This window comes from Zingiber officinale, chromosome 8B, assembly GCF_018446385.1.
Source record: "Zingiber officinale cultivar Zhangliang chromosome 8B, Zo_v1.1, whole genome shotgun sequence".
Taxonomy (NCBI): domain Eukaryota; kingdom Viridiplantae; phylum Streptophyta; class Magnoliopsida; order Zingiberales; family Zingiberaceae; genus Zingiber; species Zingiber officinale.
The window spans coordinates 32,412,879-32,433,259 of record NC_056001.1 but is presented as its reverse complement, the minus strand read 5'-3'; the positions used below and the strand labels follow the sequence as shown (position 1 = coordinate 32,433,259).

The 20,381-nt window shown below is 34.5% G+C and overlaps 1 protein-coding gene across 1 annotated transcript; it reads left to right on the top strand.

Moving 5' to 3' along the window:
* Window positions 1-211: 211 nt before the first annotated feature.
* Window positions 212-13,266, top strand: LOC122014801 (uncharacterized membrane protein At3g27390-like). The gene is made up of 11 exons (XM_042571234.1): window positions 212-230; window positions 422-549; window positions 4,690-4,798; window positions 4,887-5,079; window positions 5,170-5,306; window positions 10,818-11,106; window positions 11,368-11,474; window positions 11,552-11,696; window positions 12,191-12,392; window positions 12,490-12,730; window positions 12,811-13,266. Exons 2-11 carry the CDS (start codon window positions 456-458, stop codon window positions 13,055-13,057), a joined length of 1,764 nt encoding a protein of 587 aa, XP_042427168.1. The 5' UTR covers window positions 212-230; window positions 422-455; the 3' UTR covers window positions 13,058-13,266.
* Window positions 13,267-20,381: the final 7,115 nt, after the last annotated feature.

The following is a 20,381-nucleotide window of genomic DNA, read 5'->3' as shown; positions in this document are numbered from 1 at the left end:
ACATATATCGAAGTGAAACTCAAATATGAATACTTTTATATTATTCGGTTCGAATTCGTTTGCACCGACCCAAGTGGCTTTGCACAAGTCCTACCACATTTCAATATCTCACTGGTTGATATTTTTCTTTTGTGTTCCATATTTTTTAACCAAAACAAACACTTCTTTTTTTAATCTTGTTGATCTGATAATTTTTCATATCCAATAGATTGCTTCCCTCTGCAATTAAAGTTGAGTGCTCTCGCTAATTAAAGTTAAAGAATTGAGCACCAGATCGAATGGATCTCCCCTCACGCTGTGGATTGGCCTCGGGCTGGCGGTTAATGGAGAGCCGCCGCTCGTCGCTGGGACACTTCCGGGAATCCATGGTCGGTCCCTTCTGTCGTTGCTGCTAAAAAGTTGTCCTTTTTCGCCTTGCCAGGCCGCGGGCCGGCGCTGCTTTGGGGGTCGCGGGGATGGAGCCGCTGAAGGGGTTTTGGTCGTGTCTTTGGAGTTTCCTCCGCTTCTTGCCCTTCTTTCTTGCCTTGTTGATTCTGGGGACTGTTAAAGGTCAGTTCTTTCTTCCTCGTAGGTTCTCTTGCTCCTTGTTCGCTCTAGAGTTTTCGTAGCTCTTGCGGTGTTTTGCGGGTTGCCTTTTTTAGGTTTGTGGAACTTAAATTCTTTCGTCTTTCTCTCTTTCTCTCTTTTGCGGGAAAGGAATGAAGTCTTCAAGGGTATAAGCAGAATCATGTAGTAGAAGTTTTGTTGAATTCTGAATACTAGGGGGATACCAATTTCTTACTGCTGCATGAAACCAGTGTGGCTCTTCAGATCTGGAGACATCCAATTCTTCAGATCTGGAGGGTTGGAGTTGAAAACTATGTCACTTCTTAGCTGCCAAATGCTCCAGTATCAACATCGCACTCTAGTGTGGACTGAGTCAAAGAGATCAATCTTGTTAGCGGTAGCATATATCTGCGGATGGCCAACTGTACTTACAGTCTGAATAGGTAATAGATAGAGATTCAAATCTCAGGCAGCATCATTATCAGGTAAAGATGATTTTCACACACACACAGAGTAACAATAATAACACAATGTGCAAAATAGTAAAGTTGTAAAGTCTACAACAAAACATCTCTCATGAATCTGAAAATAACAAGTGTGTAGCCGACCATGGAAAAGCATATAACAATGTGCAAGAACTTCAATTCCAGGAGTAGTAGTGAATAGTGATGAAACAGTAGGCTCAGGAAAGACAGTTGACCTAGCCAACAAAAATGGAAGAAGAAAGGTCATGAACACTCAACAATTACAATGTTTCCTCTGCTTCAGACATTGAGAAACTGTTGTTGGAGAGGAATAAAGTGATTGACAAGCTTAATGCCAGTAGAGAACTGTCAGAAGATTTGAAACGGAAAATAGAAATTCAAGCATGGAATGAAAACAAAGGAGCTTAATCTTAGAAAATTTTCAAGGTTGAGATGGCAAAGGTGGTTAATTTACTGAATCAACCTAGAGTCAGATGGAATAGAGATGTTAAACAAACTTACACTAACTAAATCCACTGCAACTATAGCTTATAAAGTGGTAGCCTGGTGGGAGAAGCAAAGGTTGATACTTTGCAGCACAAGGAATGTTGTGGAACAGGGAGAATGAGTTGCAAAGCATTACTCAAAAACATGATGAATTACAAATCAGGGAAATATTTACTTGCAGCAAATCAAAGAATTATCCTTATTGTTCGAGGAGGCCAGATCCCCAATAGAACTAATGAAACAAAAAAAACTACCAAGAATAAAAGAAATACGGCTACTCAGAAAACATGAATCCCTGTGAAAGAATAGTAGAAAGATCAAATTCAAAGGATGGCGCTTGAGGTGCTTGCATGTGTGATGTGTGGTCATTGGCAGGTTATTGGACTATCACCAAAGGTAGAAGTTGTGGTGCTTGCATTGTGAGGTGCAATCATTGGTAGAGTATTGGATCACGAATAGAGGCTGATAATGATGATTCTTCTCTCGTCTTGGTGGCAACATTAGTTTCTCATCTTCGAAGGAAGAGTTATTGCTCTTCAATCTACTAGGTCTCTTGTTCTTACTTAGTGAGCTAAAAAAAAACTCAGTCTCTCAAATGGAGAGGAGGATATCACTAGCACTAGCATTTTGACATTGTTTTGCAAGTTTTGACTATAGAAGGAGAAGAGAATTTGGTTGTTGTATTTGAAGCAATGCTTGCTTTTAGTATGGAAAGAGAGACACTTTGTTCATGTAGGCCATTGTTGGCCTCTTCTCGTGATGGAATCACGATAAAAGTATCTTCAATAGGTGGAGCTTAGGAGTCAAGGAGATCCAAAGATGAGGATTGAGTGTGTTGAGGATTGAGTGCGTTGCTATGCTTGAAGAGGAGAAGCCTTAATGAAAGAGACTGGGTAGGAGCCAAGAGTAGAAGGGCTTGATGGTTGCCGCTAGATCAATTCACTCAGAGAGTCACATGAAGGAGATCAAGTACAAAGAGATCACATAGAGAGAGATGGCTATGCAAAGGAGTCATGACACATGGAGGACACTAAAAATGAGCCACTTTGAGGGAGGTTTTCACACGGAAAGAGATGTTCACTGGCTGAGATTGAAGGCCTGAAGGGCTTCATGAGATGTCACACTAGAAGAGGAGCATCAGATGGAATGCTCTCATAGTGGAGGAGGCTCACTCGTGATTTGCTAGAGGTACTCGACATAGATGAGAAATCATCTTGGTTGTGTGGAGGATGTGGTCAAGTGAGTGAAGAATTCATTCTTGACAAGCGATAGAAGAAGGTTCTTGCTTGTGAAGAAATCAAGGGCTGGGAATTGGCTTCATTAGGAAGAGAAGAGGATGAGGGGAGAACAAAGCAAAAGGAAAGCCACTGTCCATAGCGGCAGTGGCAGTTTCTCAATAAGGGGAACACCTCTTTGTAAAATCCTAACTATAGAAAGACGGTGCCATACATATTTGGAGAGAGGAAATATTGTATTTCTTACATTAATGATATAACTATTGCCTGGGTATACATTGACCTATGGTAAATCCCTAAACATATTAATATTAATGTGGGACTAAACACATTAGATCAATAATTGTATTAATTTAATATCTCTACAGATTTCTTAAGCCTGATCACCAATATCTTTCTTGGAATTTTTATAGTATTCCAACTAAGAAGCCTCACTTGTTTATGATCATCATGTATCATCCAGAAATATGATCAAGATGCATCAAGGACAGGACTGGTGATAACTTTGTCACCTTGAGAGATAGGAACTGGTAGGTATATAAATTGAGAAAATATAAACCTAAATATTGCATTGCCCACTTCCCTTCACACCCTTTTATTTTGGAAATCCGATGGTTAGTTTCAGCTCAGAATTTTCTGTGGAAGCACTTCAAACTTATGGTAGTCAATTGTCTGATTTGTGATTCTCCACAAATACAAAAATCTCAAGTAAATGAATAACAAAACTTACTAGAATCCCTCTTTTATGATATCATATGCAAACAATATAGGAGTTATTTGAATGCCTTAAATAGTGCAGTGATTTTCTTGTGAGCCAAACATTTTTAAGGAGAGACAGCCTCTGATTTGTAATGAATAAATTAGAAGATAGGATCTCCTTGCCTAACACCTGTATAGCTAGAAAATCATTGACTGTCAAAATGTTATCATGTACTTTGTGTCCTTGAATAAATGCAGATTGTTCCTGATTAATTCTACAGCGAATGTCTTTGGAAAAAAAAAGAGGCTTATATAATTTCATAATGCAATAGGACAATAATCAATAATATAAGAAGAGTTTGCCTTCTTAGGAATTAGTAGGCTCCTGATGTATTGATTGGAAATAAGAGAGCCTCCTCATATATGTTGCTCATTAGTGGCACCAATTTGTTGATTCTAATTCAACTGTGTATCCATCAGGTACTGAACTCTTACTATACATAGCAAGAACATTGTCAGATATTTTACTGTGTTGAAAGAATCCCAATAAGCTTTAGAGAACTCTGACATGGAGACAATTTATGTAATGATTACTTTTTTTTGTGTCATTGTACAAGTCTTAGGTGATCTTAGGTGGGTTCAAGATCGTACAGGTCTTCCATAATTATTGCTTGCGGCATCTCGTCTACATATTATCTTACTATATTTCTTTACAAGAACACAATTATATTGGGATTTTCTATTTTTTATTATCATGAGACCTACAGTTCAAGAAGATTATGTCGCAACTTAATTACTGGCATGTTTTATTAATAGTTTGAAAAAGACCAAGGAGAAAATTTTCCAGTCTAAAGAAGGATTGGTCAACCACTTCGATGTTTAGCAATAGGTTTATGTTGGATGGAAAGAGATGATTGCACATTACTAGATCTAATGTTTTCTGAAGCTAGATTTTTTCTTTTGGGGTACTTATTGCCACTTGAAATTAACCTTCATTAATTATTCCTAATCATGTAGCATCCACAAAATGATTAAAGTGCTTTTGAGCATCCACAATCATCTTGTAGCCATTGTCAATTATTTGACAGCAATTGTGTTTCAAGGATGCTTCTTTACATATTTTATTGAAGAATGGACTTGTCTTGCTTCTCGTTCAATAATTCAGTGATGGGAAATTGGGAAGTAGTTTAAAATATGCATATATGATTGAGTTATTCTCTCTTAAAAACTTCTTTTAGGTATTATACTTTGTCCATTTGTATGTCTTATCATGACATTGGGAAATTCTGCAATCATCTTGGGTCTCTGGCCAGCACATGTGGTTTGGACATACTACTGCATGATAAGGTAAATGAGTTAATATCCTTTCATCCTTTGTTAAATTTACTATTTCTTTTATGGCATATTCATCAACTGGTTAGTTTGTGAAAGGCAGATCCAAACAGCTCGGGCCTGTTCTGAAGTTTATTCTTGCACTTGGTGCATCTATGATATTAGTTCTCTGGCCTCTAGTTGGTATATTAGGAAGCATCCTTATAGGAGTAGGTTATGGTTTTCTAGCTCCTGTTGTAGCTACTTTTGATGCTGTTGGAGAAGGGAAGGCAAACGATTTCCTTCATTGCTTCATGGTATATCAAACTATTTTAGCTACAGAATTTCCCTCTCAATGGTAGATTTTTCACATTTCTTTAAATTTCATGGCCCTTAAATACATGTAGGATGGAACTTGGAGCACAATTGAACGAAGCTTTACCGTGGTCAGAGATTTCAGAGATGTTTGTTTTTATTCATATTTCTCAATCATGGATGAACTTCACCAACGTGATCCTCCAAATGAAGGACCTTATGAGATCAGGTAAGCTATCGTGGATTCTTTATTCCTGTAGTTGTGCCAAGAAAAGCTGTTTTCTAGTGATTTACATGAGGCATAAAATGTGGTTCAAGAAATAGGATGTGCTGTTATTCCACCTGATAGGATTATTCAATTATGAAATTAAGGTTTTGCTGCTGGTTTTGTCATAAATCATCAAAGAATTTAGAAATGGTGCTCACATGCAATGGGTGTGAAAAATAGATTTCATGAAATTTAAAGATAGTTGGTTTTAGATACACTGATCTATATTTCAGTTTAAACTAATTCATTTAAGAAAAACAATTTAATCTAATTCAATCTTATAGCAACGTTTCAAAATATGATACACATTGAAAAAGCTTTGGGAGGGAGAGCCATCAGACCATCTGAAAACGGAGCTTTGTTGGTTTTAGAGACAGAGATCTTAAAGTAATCACCAGTCACTGAAAAATCCCTTGATTACTTATTGAACATAGGTTTCTGTTATGCCTTCTTGTTTTGTATATATAGAGTTATGGGAACAAAGTGCAGTATCTCTCCCTATTAGATTTAATTTTGAGCAACTTGTGCCTTCGTGCCTTTAACCTTCAAGTTTTTTTAGTCTGACCATAGTGCCTTTAACCTTCAAGTTCTTTTACTCTGGCATTCTCCGAATAAGAATTTCCTGCAGCACAATTGTTGACAAGACTAGCTGAAGCATGATAACCATTGACATTGTTATAGTAAAATGACACAGATGTTGTCATCTAATTTAGCTAGGGATACAAAAGTGATGCCACTAGTTTACACAATCCAATCCAACCCCTAATTTATAGGTTAGGGTTTGAGTTAAATAGGTCGTATCATAAATGGGTCAACTCATTTGTGACCTACAAAACTAATCATTTTAAGTTTGATGACTAGACTCACATTGACCTATTTAAAGATGACCAGTTTGTACCCCTTTAAACAAGACCAATTATGACTTATTTAAACATCATTCAATTTGACCTATTGAAATATGATACTGGTATGAACATTTATTCATTCGCTATATTTCTCAAATTTTCTTCTCACTTCCCAACATTTGTTTTCCAAACTAGTCATGTCACACAACCTATTTATGGCATGGGTCATATCACCAATCTGACATGGCAAAACTATTTAATTAAATGGGTCAAACTAGGTAATTCTTATAGAGGGGATTAGAAGGAGAGCATTTTCAGCTAATATCTGTCATAGTTGTTAATGACAGTTAGATCTAGGACCATTAACTCACCAGATGAAATCACACTATGGAAGGATAATTGTTTTTCATTAATCACTATCCTTTGTTAGTGGTGAGCTTGCAAACTTTATTTATTCAAATGATGAAGTGAGAAAGGTCTCACAAAAACTTATGAATTTCAAGTCACCATTTTTATTGGCCGACTTGAATGACTTTGAATATTCTATGAGAAGTTATCTCCAATATTGTAATAGATAAGTATCAAGAAACACAATGTGTTTCGATGTAATAAAAATATTTTTTGAGTAGGGGTGAGTATTCAGCTAAAACTGGACCGATTTTTTTTTAACTAACCCAACCCACCAAATTTTTAATAAAAAACGAACAAACTGAATCGATAAAATATCGGTTAATTCGGTCGAAAACTAAACTAACCGAATTAACTAGATTTTTCTAATTAGGGTCTAAAAAATCGGTTCGATTTAACAAAAATTTAGTTTCGATCTAAAAATTTGTATCAAAATATTTGTTTCGGTCCAAAAATTCAATTTATTTGATCTTGTTTAACTAAGAAATTTTAAAACTAAACCTGAACCGAATTAATCGATTTTTTTTTAAAATAATATTTTGAAAAAATCAATTTGAATTTTTAAATTCGGTCGGTTTGTTCGGTTTAACTGAATTTTTGCTCACCCCTATTCTTGAGACACAACAACAATTTAATACTTCTACATAATATAGAATGCCGTTAACTTGTCATGTTTAGATTAATATGTAGTCATAATGCACAATCATTTATATGTTGCATTGCATTTTGGATAAACAATCATTGATTTGTTTAAAAATGAATTATCAATTTTAAAGTTTTTAAATTTTCTCACACTTGCTCATGCTATTTTTATTGGAGCAAAAAGGTGATATCTTTCACCCCAACCGGCGCAATATCGCCAGCCCCATGACAAGACACAGACACATAAATCATAGGGCGCATTTTGCCATAACGCAACGACCCTTTGCATGGGGAGGTCAGACACCCAATGCTCATGCTATTTTTATGTTGTTAGTTTTTATAGTCTAATTGAAAAAAATTTAGATAAGTTTTGATAATGCGTCAAATAATGGTTTTGCATTAACTAGTTTAAAAGAAAATTTGTTTAAATCATGAGAGATAGTATGATTTTTCACATCCGAGTTTAATACATCTTGAACCTCTATATAAGGATGTGTTTAGAGTATTTTTATGAAAATGTTGCACAAATTAACAATGCAATTAAGTTTATCTAGTCATCACTTTTAGGATATATGATTTTAAAAAATATTATGCAAATATAAATGTTAAATATAGAAATAGCTATTTATGTACTAACTTACCTTATGCTTAAAGCAGATGTACCATTTAAGGACCAATTAAAAATGTAAATCTTTATGATTGAAAGATTTACTGTGACTAGATTAGCAAATAGTTATTGGTTGTATATTAAAAATACATATAACATGTTAAAAAATTATTATTGTACAAATCAATTTTCCATTGTATACAACCTAATTTCACATTTGATATTTCAAGCATTTTGCTCAATAAGTGATTTATTTAATAACATAGATATCATAGCTTGTATTAATGCTATGGAAGCATAGTTATTTAAGGTGTGAGGTGCCCAAAAGCACATAGGTGTCAAGGCTGAGACGCACGACTTAACATGAGGTGCATTCCTTATCAAAATAAGGTGCTCTGGGTATACAGTTCAAACATATATAGGGAATTTCTGCCAAAATATTTTACTAATAAAATTATAGTCCATAAAATATTAAATAATAATGTAAATATAAAATGCACTAGCAAATAAATATGTTATATGCATAATTCAAATTAAAGAGAAAAAAATTCAAATATATAAATCATCAAAATCTTCATCATTGTCCTCAATCATATCATTTCATCATCGCAATCTGATTCTTCATCTATTTCCTCAAGATTGATTTCTTCCTCTTCATCAATAAGTTGACTTGTAAAAGATCTTCTCTTAGTACCTTTTGATGTAGTTGCCCTTCTTTTAAAGAAGATGAAGTTCGAGATCTAACATCTTCACGAACTTTAGAAGCTCGTTCAACTTCACTCCAAGTCAAATTGTCATCATCAAATACTAAATCTTTTTCTTCATCAATGTTATCATTCAATCCCTCCATCAACTATCCATTGCGATCGACTATCTCATTCAAAGAAATAAAATCGACAGTGTCACGCATAAAAATAAGTGTCGCATGCATGCTATGAAATTAATTAAAAGGGCAATTAAAGGCATGGGCCTAATTTGCATATCTACATCTCATAGACAAATCGAGCCTCAAGTGTGCATGTCGCCTCTCACAAGGCGTGCGCTTAAGCGCGTTTCTTTCAAGCAGGTCACCTGAGTCACTATCCAAGCACAAAAGGCTTGCTTGGCTGCACCTTGCACCTAGGCGCAGTTAGGTGAACTCCTTTAAAAACTATGGTAAGTGATTAATTATTATAATGTCCCATGTCTAACCTAGGTAAAATTCATCTTATTAAAAATTCACATATTAAAGGCACTTTGATACAACAGGACCAAGCCTAGCATGACCCACCTTTGCCTCATTCTCACTGCTTTGATATGGTAAGTATAAGGTAAAATTATGTGGATCTTGATCCTTTCAAAGGAAGGAATGTAGATAGCCTACATGGAAGGCTAAAAGGTCGGCTTTGGATCACAAACATAAATATTTCTTTTCCAAACTTGAGATTTATATACATATACATGAGATGTTATATTTAAATTGTATAATTTGATTGAATTGTGCTGAAGTGAAGTTTTAATATTATAAACACGTAATGATGCAAAATAAATAAATAAATAAAATTTTAGAGATTTTTATCTAATTGTCTTTTTTTCACCTTAATTCCCCTATTTTCTGAAAAAAAAATATCTGAGTTTTTGTTTTTAAAAATATTTTTAATTTTTAATTAATTTTTAATGTTAAATGAATTAGTGGGTTTGATCCCATGGTAGGTATAGGTTAGTGACATCACACGGAAATGGATTCATTAACCTTGGGCCATGCCCCTCCAACAGGCCTACTTTGATGCCACTAGTATGGCCTAGTTATTTTTATAACTTACACATATATGTTGATATTATTTGATAGCATATAAATTTTATAACTATTAATTATTTATATGTTATATAATTTAATTGTATTGTATTTAAAATAGCAATTTGAGGTGGATTTTTTTGGATTCTATGTAAAAACTCAAAAATCCTACCAAAGACCCAATATAAAAATATTGAGTATTCAAAACCTTGAAAATTCAAAAAAAAAAAAAATAGATTAGTTAAGCTTCTCGGTAGGCTCATTTTGACACTACTAGTATAGCTTAGTTAATTTATAACTTACACATATATGTTGATATGATTTGGCAATATATAACATTTAAATTCTATAATCATTAATTATTTATTTGTTATATAATTCAATTATATTGTATTTAAAATAATAGTTGAGTTGGATTTTTTTGGAGTTTTATATAAAAACTCACAAACCCTACTTGGATCCAATATCAAAATATTTTCTAGAAACCTGAAAAATCCTTCAGGCCTTCACGTTAGCTCAGTTGGTTTTTCAGTTCAGCTTGGATGTATGGTCCTTTTTGCTCATCCCTAAGTAACATCTATGTAGCTAATGTACGGAAAATATAGTACATAGGCACTTTAATTGCTGTTACATCATTACATGAAAAATAAATCAAAACACTGATAGGGTATTTTTCATTAGCTATAACTTATGACTATGTTTTAATAATGAGATATTATCACCAGCAGAGATAAGGTTCATGTAGCTTAGCCTCAATATTTGGGACCTTTGACATCTTCTTGATGTAGAACTATTTTGTGGACTAAATACAAACCACCTCAACATCACATTGTAAGATTAATCTTTGTAAAAGTCTGAAAAAACAATCTAGTTTATACAACTTTTTCATTCAGAATTTAAAAAAAAAAATCCCTTTTAGGCATAGCCATTTTTTTGCCTTGGTAATTTGTTTCTTTGGTAACTGGAGAAATAGATTATGATATGGTAACTTGCACTTTTTGAAATGTGTTTTGGATATTTCCCTCACTAATATTGCATATCAGTTGAAGTCAAATTTAGTACGGATAACACATCTAGTTTTTCATTTTTCAAAGGAAAATGGTAATTTTTTCAAGTCTTAGCAACGAAGGGTGAATCATTTCTTGCAGTTTTTAGAATCTAGTTTATTGGTTAAATGAGAATTTGTATCATGCCAGACTGTGGTATGTTCCTGGTTCCTGGGTGATTGGTTTTCTTGGAGTAATGGTCGATATGCCAACAATCACATTAATTGCCATTTACAAGAGCCCCTACATGCTTTTTAAAGGATGGAAACGTTTATTTCAAGATCTTATTGGCCGAGAGGGCCCATTTTTGGAGACTGCATGTGTGCCATTTGCTGGCCTTGCTATTCTTCTATGGCCAATGGCAGTTGCAGGAGCTATCATTGCTTCCATACTATCAAGTTTCTTTCTAGGTGCATATGCAGCTGTTATCACATATCAGGTATAAGAGTTTAATTGTTCAGTATAATTTGCAACAAGTCCATAAATTGTATGACTATAGCAAGTAGCACGTACATATTTGCAACAAGTCCATAAATTGTATGACTATAGCAAGTAGCACGTACATATTTAGTATTGTGATGTAAACATCACTAATCAGATAACAACTGATTTAAGTTTCCATTTTTTTTTTCTTTGTTGAGTATAAAACATGTGACTCACATAGTACTTGTGTTCCATGAACTTTTGTTGGATGCCTCAGGAGAAATCAGCCAAGATGGGGCTATTTTATATTATCTCCTCCTTGTCTGTGTTTGATGAATATAGTAACGACATACTTGACATGCCTGAAGGGTCTTGCTTTCCCAGGTTAGTACACTCTTTTTCTTCCTCAGGTGAAGCGTCACTCCAGAAGTGAAACTTCTTTCGTATTTCAATTTTTTTAGGTACCAGTATCGGAAGAACATTTCACAACGATCAAAGTCTCTAAGTAGGCATTCCTCTTTGGCACGGAAGAATCAAGATGAAAAGAACCCTTCGTTACGTGCCACTTCATTCAAGGGTATCTTGCCTGAATTGAAGCCTTTGAAGGTAACACATCTCCAGATGTTAGCTAACATTTTTTGAGAGGTCTGCTTGACGATAAAAATGATTAGCTGCAGTTCATAGAGTTAGATTAACCTTATAAGTATTGCCTGGAAGTTAGAGTACTGGTTTTACATTGCAACTTCCTCCTTGAAAACTATTCTGAGTTCTAAAAATTGTTGTATCGATGTTATTCACTTGAGGACTTTAATTGTAGACTTGCAGCATGGCTGGCCATATGTTCTTTCCTAAATTTGTCTTGACATAGACCTGTTACCATCTTTCGAAGGTTAACATTTTGTAGAGATAACCAATCCTTTTTACATGCTCCAGGTGACTTGTAATTATTATAGAATATAGATAAATTAAGGGATGGGTAGTGATAGGATGGATTGTCTCAAGCTACACAGTTTTGAAATATGTTCAATCTGTTATTTTACCTTCATATTTACTCCAATTGTTAGAAAAAAATGGTTGAAACTTGATGTCTTTTTCTTTAGTTACTCGATCGAATGTTCTCAGAATGTAAGCACTATGGTGAGTCTTTGATTGGCGAAGGAGTAATTGCACCTGAAGACATTAAAGAATCTAGATCCGGTAAAGGTGGAGGAAGCAGAATTGTAAGCATTGGCTTGCCGGCATACTCCATTCTTCAGGCACTTCTAGTTTCTGCAAAAAGAGACTCCGATGGTTTAATCTTAAGTAAGGAAGCATATTGTATCACTTTAGTCCTCGACAAACAAAGAATGTTATTACCGAATCTCTGTATTTGGCTACTTAAATGGTTGCTCTTTTACAGGTGATAACACTGAGATAACCACAGAGAATCGACCCAAAGATGCAATCTTTGATTGGTTCTTCGATCCTGTGATAGTCTTGAAAGATCAGATTAAAGCTCAAAATTTCTCAGAAGCAGAAGAACAGTATTTGTCCAGGTTGGTTTTGCTGCTAGGTGATTCCAAGAGACTGAATAACATTAATGATCAATTGCCGCCTTTGGAGCAACGAAGACAGGCTGAGATACATGCATTTGCTAGGAGGTATCAGTTCTTTGTTGAAAATAATGCGGGTGCTTTTGTGCTGCTTTCCTGTTTGAACTTACCTTATGTTGTCGTGCTAGGTTGTGTGGTATCACCGAGTCTCTCTCAAGGTATCCAACAGTCAGACGACGCTTTGACGGCCTTGTCAAATTACTTTATGAAGATCTTGAGAAGAAGTTTGGGAGTACCAAGCCCGTGAATGGTGGTAAAGTAACTCAGAATTTAACAAGTCGCATCATCCGGATCGTTAGCCAGAAATCATTTCAGTCGAGAAAAAGCCCTGGCAGCAACTCTCAAGAATCACAATCGTTAAACAATGTCCTGTAGTCATATGGCCTTAACTGGGAAGACATTTGTTTCTTTGTCTTCCATCATAAGAATTTGGTAGGTTTTCCCCATCTTTTGTTTGTCTAGATTGTGAGGTAAAGTTATTATACAGGAAAATGTATGTAATTGTATTGCTTTACGAGCTCAAACCGTACTTGAACGATACGAAACACATTGAAATGAGCATAGAAGTGCCCTGTTCCTTGCCATTGGATGCATGTTTGTTATTGATAGTGTTTGTACATGACTTAACTGCATCATTTGGGCAAACTGTTTTGCTTAAACCCTCTTGGATGCATCGGTTGAGCCAAATGGATTGGTCATACTTCATCAGCTTGCCTGGCTTTATTGCCTTTTCGACACTAAAATATCCCATAATATCTTGTATAAAACTCGCACATTCACAACTACATTTTACTCTTCCTTGTTGCATAAATAAAGTATTGGATCGATCTCTTCTTTGTGCTAAGGTAATAGCTATGAATAGTAGAAGGGGATCTATTATGGTATATATAATTTGATTATTGTATTACCAATGTATGCATGAAGTTTGCAATGAAATGATAGGATGCACATGAAATGAAATGATCAAATGCAGTAGTCTCATTGACTAATTCTAGAATAATCAATTTAGTCGTACAGAATTTTTTCATCAGTCATCAAGATAAATCGGGAAGTACATGCGGTGGACAGTCTAAGAGTCCAACATCCTTTGATTACACGCTCCATTTGTAGAAAAATTTCTACAAATACGCTATAACTAGGGATCGATAATCTAGATGTCCAACCGTGACGCCATAATCCCGGAGATGATAGAATGCACATGAAGCTCACAGAGCTTATCACTTGATGAAGTCAAACTGTGGTTGTTGACTTGGCACAACTAAGTTTCTTTGAAAAAAATGATAAACCTAATTAGCTTCATTGACTAGCCTTGTATGGGGTGACCGGCCCGGCTCATAGAATTGTTCCACCAGCCATCAGGGTAAATCGAGAAGTGTGTGTGGCGGGCAGCCCAGAAGCCCAACATCCATTGATTGTGAGCTCCATTTGGAGGAAAAATTCCTACAAATACGTCATAGCTGGGGATCAAACTGCGAATATCTAGGTGATAACCTGGATGTCCACAACCAAGTTTCTTTAGCTCAATAGCTTAGAGGTTCATTAGAGATCGACAAAGGATGGTCTGGGATTTCTATGGGAGTTGATTTGACAATTTGATGGCGATCGCAAGAGGTGAACTACGCAAATAACCTAATGAAGGATGAAACATGAAATGAGACGAGAACTTGATGCATTTGAAAGACCAAGCTTGATAGGAGATAAACTCGGTTCCCTAGGGGTGGTGCGGTGGTTAAGGCATGAAGTGTTGCCACATGAGGTCTTGGGGTCAAAACTCAGCATGTCCGAGCATGCCTTCCCCCCATGCTTTGCCACCTGCACTAATGGCTAGTAGCTACCCGTAATTTACCTCCGCCCTATTACCCTAGGGACAAGTTGACGGGTGTATTGGGGGCGAGCAAATCGCCTTTTGCCACTTTATAGGAGATAAACTCTTGAGCAACTTACAACTACGACCTAAAAATAGTGACCTAAGACAGAGATTGTGTGAAATTTAAACATATAGATTCATGTTTCCGGCTTATTTAAGCTTGATTGGCCTTTGACTAAGGAACGTATATTCTGGGTAATAGTTTGTGATTCTCTGTCCATTTGATGGTCAGTTATAAGTTAACTTTATAATTTATCATTTTTCTTATAATTTAGAGATGGACTATAAGAAACGTCTTAGGTGAACCTAATCCTCTTTTATTACAATTGGTCATAGTTTGTGGTTGAGCTTGATCACAAAGATTTGTGAGGTCTTACAAGGTATAACTTGAGCAAAATAAAAAATTAACGCTTGATATGATAGCAATTATCTTGTAAGTTAACGAGAAGGGAGATTTGAGAAGAAAGCCGGAAATGAAACTGAGAAAACAAGGAGAAATCCATCGTTTACCAAAAAAAATTTATTCAATGTCGTGTATGAATCCTCAAACAGCTAAATAGATTATTTATATAGATTTTAGACTGTAAGACCTAAATAAAGAAAGGAACCTAATATATAAACCTCAATTCTCATCTTGTAAAAAAGGAAAAAGTTTTGGCCAAAAAAAAGTAAAAATCTTAATAAAAATCCTAACAAAAATAATTTACCAAAACAAGATATTTAATTAGACTAATCCTAACTCATAAATGTAAGACATACCAAAAAAATACTCTAAATATCATTAAAAATAAAAATTATTAAAAATAGTAAAAATATGTTTGGAAACTCAAATGAGGACATAAACAGTGATTTTAGCACGAAACTTAGCAATTACGGGTTCCTAATTGACTATTGAGTCAACTAAATCTTATGCTCGAGATAAATTTTGCTATTAATAGAATTAGGAATATAAACGAGTCGAACTGAGTCAAATAGTATTAAGCTCGAGCTCGAATCGAACTTTTATCACAAGGTTCGAGCTTGGCTCGTTTTGGAATTACTTAGCTAACGAATAGTTCGAGCTCGGCTTGTTATTAATTCGATTATTATAATTAATGAGTCTAACTCGTTAAACGAACTCGAGCTCATTTTCGAACTCGTTTTAGACTGTCTTGTTTCAGATCCTGATCAGAACAGAGTTCCTCAAATTGGCCCTTGTAAGTGTTGTCTCTATGTGCTTCGGACCATCGGCAGTAGCTGTGATAAAGGGTAAACTGGACAAAATCAAATACACAATTAGATTAGACAGGTATAATTAGAGACAGTGACTATTAAGTAAACAGGGAACAGAAACAAACCTAATGTTTGTTTGAGTCAACGAGGACAAATACATCTTAGCCTTTTCGGCTGTTTCAGTTAATCTTTGAAGGGCTCGTTTGCCTTTCAAAAGGTCAATTCCTTTATTTCTCTTGAAGTCAACAGCAAGCCAGTCAACGACTCTCTGATCAACATAGATTAGTTTAGCACTACAGTAAGAAGTATAATACATGCTAATTAAAATAAAGGAATTAACACGAAGCTAGATTCATTGGTCAATCTAGTGAATATATTTGACTTGGGATGCATTATATACATGTAATCCACAAGTCTCGCAAGTCAGTTAGCAAGTGCTCTCGCTATCAATAGGTGAAGAGGCTGCCTGTATAATATTCATAACTTCAATAAATAGGAGACCATTTAAGGTAGCCATCCAGAATTATTATTAGTACGTAAATAGTTTTAACAAGCATATCACAAGCTTCCATCATAAGCAGAGGGAAGTTTTGATACAACGATAAAATTACAATCATATAATCGGGTGGTCACGCATTTGAATCATGGATACAACCTCTTGTAAAGCAAAGTAAAGTTGCATACAATAAACTCTTTCTCAATATCCCACATTGACGGGAACTTTGTTCACCAAGATACCCTTTATCCACAAGCTTCTAGCAACGTATGGAAGTCAGAGATTCTGGTTTTTGAAATGAATGTGGAGATATGCAACAAAGGAAAAGATATTGACCATATTAAATTTCAATATTTTAAAATTTTGCAAAGTCCATGAGCACCAATAGTATGACTTGTCCAATATCAATAAGACTAACACCATTCAAGTATAAAATCTTAAAGTTACTGTAATGAGCCCCTATAATATAATATCAAATACTTTATATTTGTGTTTATTACATATTAAAAAAATCATTTCATTGCATTTCTGACTCATTTGAGTGGAAGTAAAAGAGAAGAATTTGAAGAATTGAATTCCTTCCTCCTCTTTATTTCCTTCCAAGTAACCAGAAAAATTAATGATTTTATTTTTTTTCTCTTTTCCTACCTCCATCCAAGTTAACACAACATTAATTCTTTCACGAAAAGAAAAAAAAAATCATGTTGTCTTGCCAAATTCTAAACATTATAATTGGCATTACCAATATCACTTAATCATATGTGGAGCTTAACTTCAACTAGAAAGTAAGTAAGTTGGTTTTTTCTATGATACTTTGTTGCATAGGGGACTTAGAAATTCATAAACGCTCATCAATATAATAATAATAATAATCAAGTCTTATCCTACTAAATGGGATCGACTGTATGGATCATTTTACTCTATTAAACTCTATCTCTTAATATATTATCATCTATACTTAAATAAATTTATCTTATTTTATTGTTGCTAACCAAGTCTTTTTTAGTATTCCTCTTTCTCGTTTGTGCCTCGAGCTTGCTTGAGGTGCCTTTCTTGGAGTTGCCTCCAAGGGAGGTGCCAGGGTGCCTGAGACCCCTATGGAGGCGCCTCCAAGAGGATCTTTCAGCCCTCTCCTTTGCTCTCGACGTGGGTGATGCTCCTGCTATCAAAAATTATGCTCACTTGAATCCAATTTCGATCTTCTCCTCGAGTAAGCTTACTCCCCGGTTTCTCATCCCTCGGATAAGCTATGCATATCATTCTCATCCACCGGTGTACTATTCTACAACTTCTCGTTCCTCAAATGCACTGAGTCCGTCAACTCGCTTTCCTGTCATCCTTCTCGTCCGCTACATCTTTCGCTTGACTTCTTGTGTTCCAAAGTTCTTGTACACTTAGACGCAAGATATCAAAACATAACAGGACCTAACTTAACTTGGTTAACCATATCACAATTAATCTGGAGTACTTATAGATGCATCCATATTGTAGTGATTATAATTTCAGATATTTTAAAAAATAAAAATATATTGAGGCGGGATGGAATGTTATTTTTATGAAAAATGTAAAAAAAAAAAAAATTTGACAATTCCAATAATGAACAGACGCTCTATTTATCGATTCCAATAAAAAAATTGATGCTTTTTTATTTTTATTTTGTTATGTTATATATTTTACAACAAATTATAAATAATTTTTTGATTTAAAATTATCTTTCTATTAATGAAATGTAAATATAATTCACTTATAAAACTAGTTCCATGTAGATAATTTTAAAAATTAAAATTGTAAATGTTAATAAATATTGTATTCTTATTAGAAAGAAATATACTTGGTATAGTATTTATATTTAAAGAGAGTAAAAAAAATGCAATGGGGAGATATCACCAAATGGAAGATATGGGGTGACAGAGGCTTGAACACTCGACTTAAGATGAACATTAGAGATTTTAGATTGACGGAAGAAGTAGAGTTTTAACGATTGAGATGTTACAAGAAAAATATGAACTTAGCTTATAAGCACTATACTCTGTGATAACAATTAGACGATGAAATTGTGATGAACTCTAAATAATCACTAGAGCGCGATAATTCTCGTCACCAAGTGGGAGATAACTCATTGAATGCCATAAGACCGGTCGCTAACCATTCAATTACAACATCCTTTCTCCTCGAATTCTTCCAAAGACTGGAACGAAGAACTCATTGTTGTTGTCGTTGCCTATGGTCCCGACATTAGCTAGGAAGATACAAAGTCATGTGTGCAATAAATAATAATGAAAGAGTGTTGTTGTTCATGGAAGGGCCATCTCAAGGTTTCACGAGGCCCTAGGCAAAAAAAAAAAAAAAAAATCTTTAATAATGTTTTTAAAAAATTTAAAATTTTCTTTATTCTTTTTTATTCAGACTTGGGACCAATAATGACGCATTTATTTTTAAAAATAAACTAAAGTTTAAAAATTCATGTCTTGTAATTTTAATTTGATGATATTTCAAAGTTTGACTATTATCACACAAATATATAAAAAAATTCTGATGCAATTGCTAATAATTTAGATTTGAGTTCATAGTCCATTCCTTCCATAATTAAAAAAAAAGTAAAAAAAATATTACCGAGTAAAATAGGAAAAGGATATCTTCTTAGAGAACGAATGATGAAAGACGAGGAAAAAATATATAGAACATTAATGAGTAGATATTCAACTAATTATAAAATGAGATAAAAGAAAAGAAATTAGATGTAAGATCTTATATAGTTATATTATAATTTTAGAATTAGAGAATATAACAATTATAATTAATATGTAATTAAATATAGTTGTCATTGGAATTAATTGAAGAGCACAATGGAAATTGAAATAAAATAAAATCAAGTAAAATAGTTGCATTGGAATCAATGCAAAATCTAAAGCAAAATCTAGAAAACACTAGAATGGAAATCGAAGCAAGTCAAATTAAAACAAAATATGCCACTAGAATGGAAATCGAAGCAAGTCAAATTAAAGTAAAATATGTATGCATGCGTGCATAATGCAGCTTGGGACTGCACAATATATCTTTTAAATGCAAATATTATATATTAAATATATTTATTTATTTTTAACTAATAATCGGCCTTAATTTTTTAGGAGCCCTAGGCAATGACCTATGCCTTGAGCCGGACCTGGTTCATGGCTACAACTTTAATGACCAACACAGAAGATGAATGAGGAAGATTTCATGTGGAGTTTTAACTCATTTTTAGATCCTAATAACACAAATTTTACATTACTAAGAAAGAAAACTCTGATATAAAAAATATGAATAATGTTCAAAAAAATTATCCATATTTACTGATCTTGTCCGAGGGTCGAGGTGATGGATACTGGAGAACGTGGTGCTCATGTTGACCGTTGGTGGACTCCGAGCTGGAGGATCCTGCAATCACAGCAGCGTCAGTGCCGAGCTAGGGAGGAGTTCCCGACGATTGCCCTCCGACGCTCAAGTCAATCTCTGATGATGTGTAAGCAAGGAAGCGGAGAAGCAGAGTAAGAGCATCTACATCAGCTACCCTATCCAAAAATTTTACCTAAAATTTTGGATATAGTAGCTAAAAAACCTTTGCATCAGCTATCCTATCTATTCCCTAAATTTAGATTTGATGAATAGTGATTCTCTAAATTTAAGGAATGAAAACTCTATCCTAAATATATAATAATATTTCTTTTAAATCTCTCTCTTTTCACTCATTCTCTCTCCTTTCACTTATTCTATAAATATAATAATAAAAAATAGAAGAAAGAGAAGAAAATAATAAAAAAATTAAAGATAATGAAAATTTTAGGATAGTTGATGTAGTGTGTAGTGAAAAATGATTATCTAAATTTAATATAGTGAGCTATTTATCCTAAATTTTAGATATCGTGATAGGGAAACTGATGTGGATGCTCTAACAGTGTAGCTACAGTAGAAGTTATGCATACCTCCGTTGAAGCTTGGGCCCTTTATATAGGGCTCCGAGGGCGCGTGTGCACACTCCTCGAGGCATGCACGCTTCTCAAAACTTTTCCTAAAAAGACATATCAGGAAAGTGTCTCTGACACCATACCTCAATGACCCGAGCATATCTCTGACATGACAGTAGA

What these genes read in the sequence shown, in the direction of transcription:
- LOC122014801 (XM_042571234.1), top strand. Translation starts at nt 456, where the DNA reads ATGGAGCCGCTGAAGGGGTTTTGGTCGTGTCTTTGGAGTTTCCTCCGC. An exon ending in ACATACTACTGCATGATAAG is followed by an intron (nt 4,799 to 4,886) that starts GTAAATGAGTTA and finishes TGTGAAAGGCAG; the next exon opens with ATCCAAACAGCTCGGGCCTG. An exon ending in ATTTCCTTCATTGCTTCATG is followed by an intron (nt 5,080 to 5,169) that starts GTATATCAAACT and finishes AAATACATGTAG; the next exon opens with GATGGAACTTGGAGCACAAT.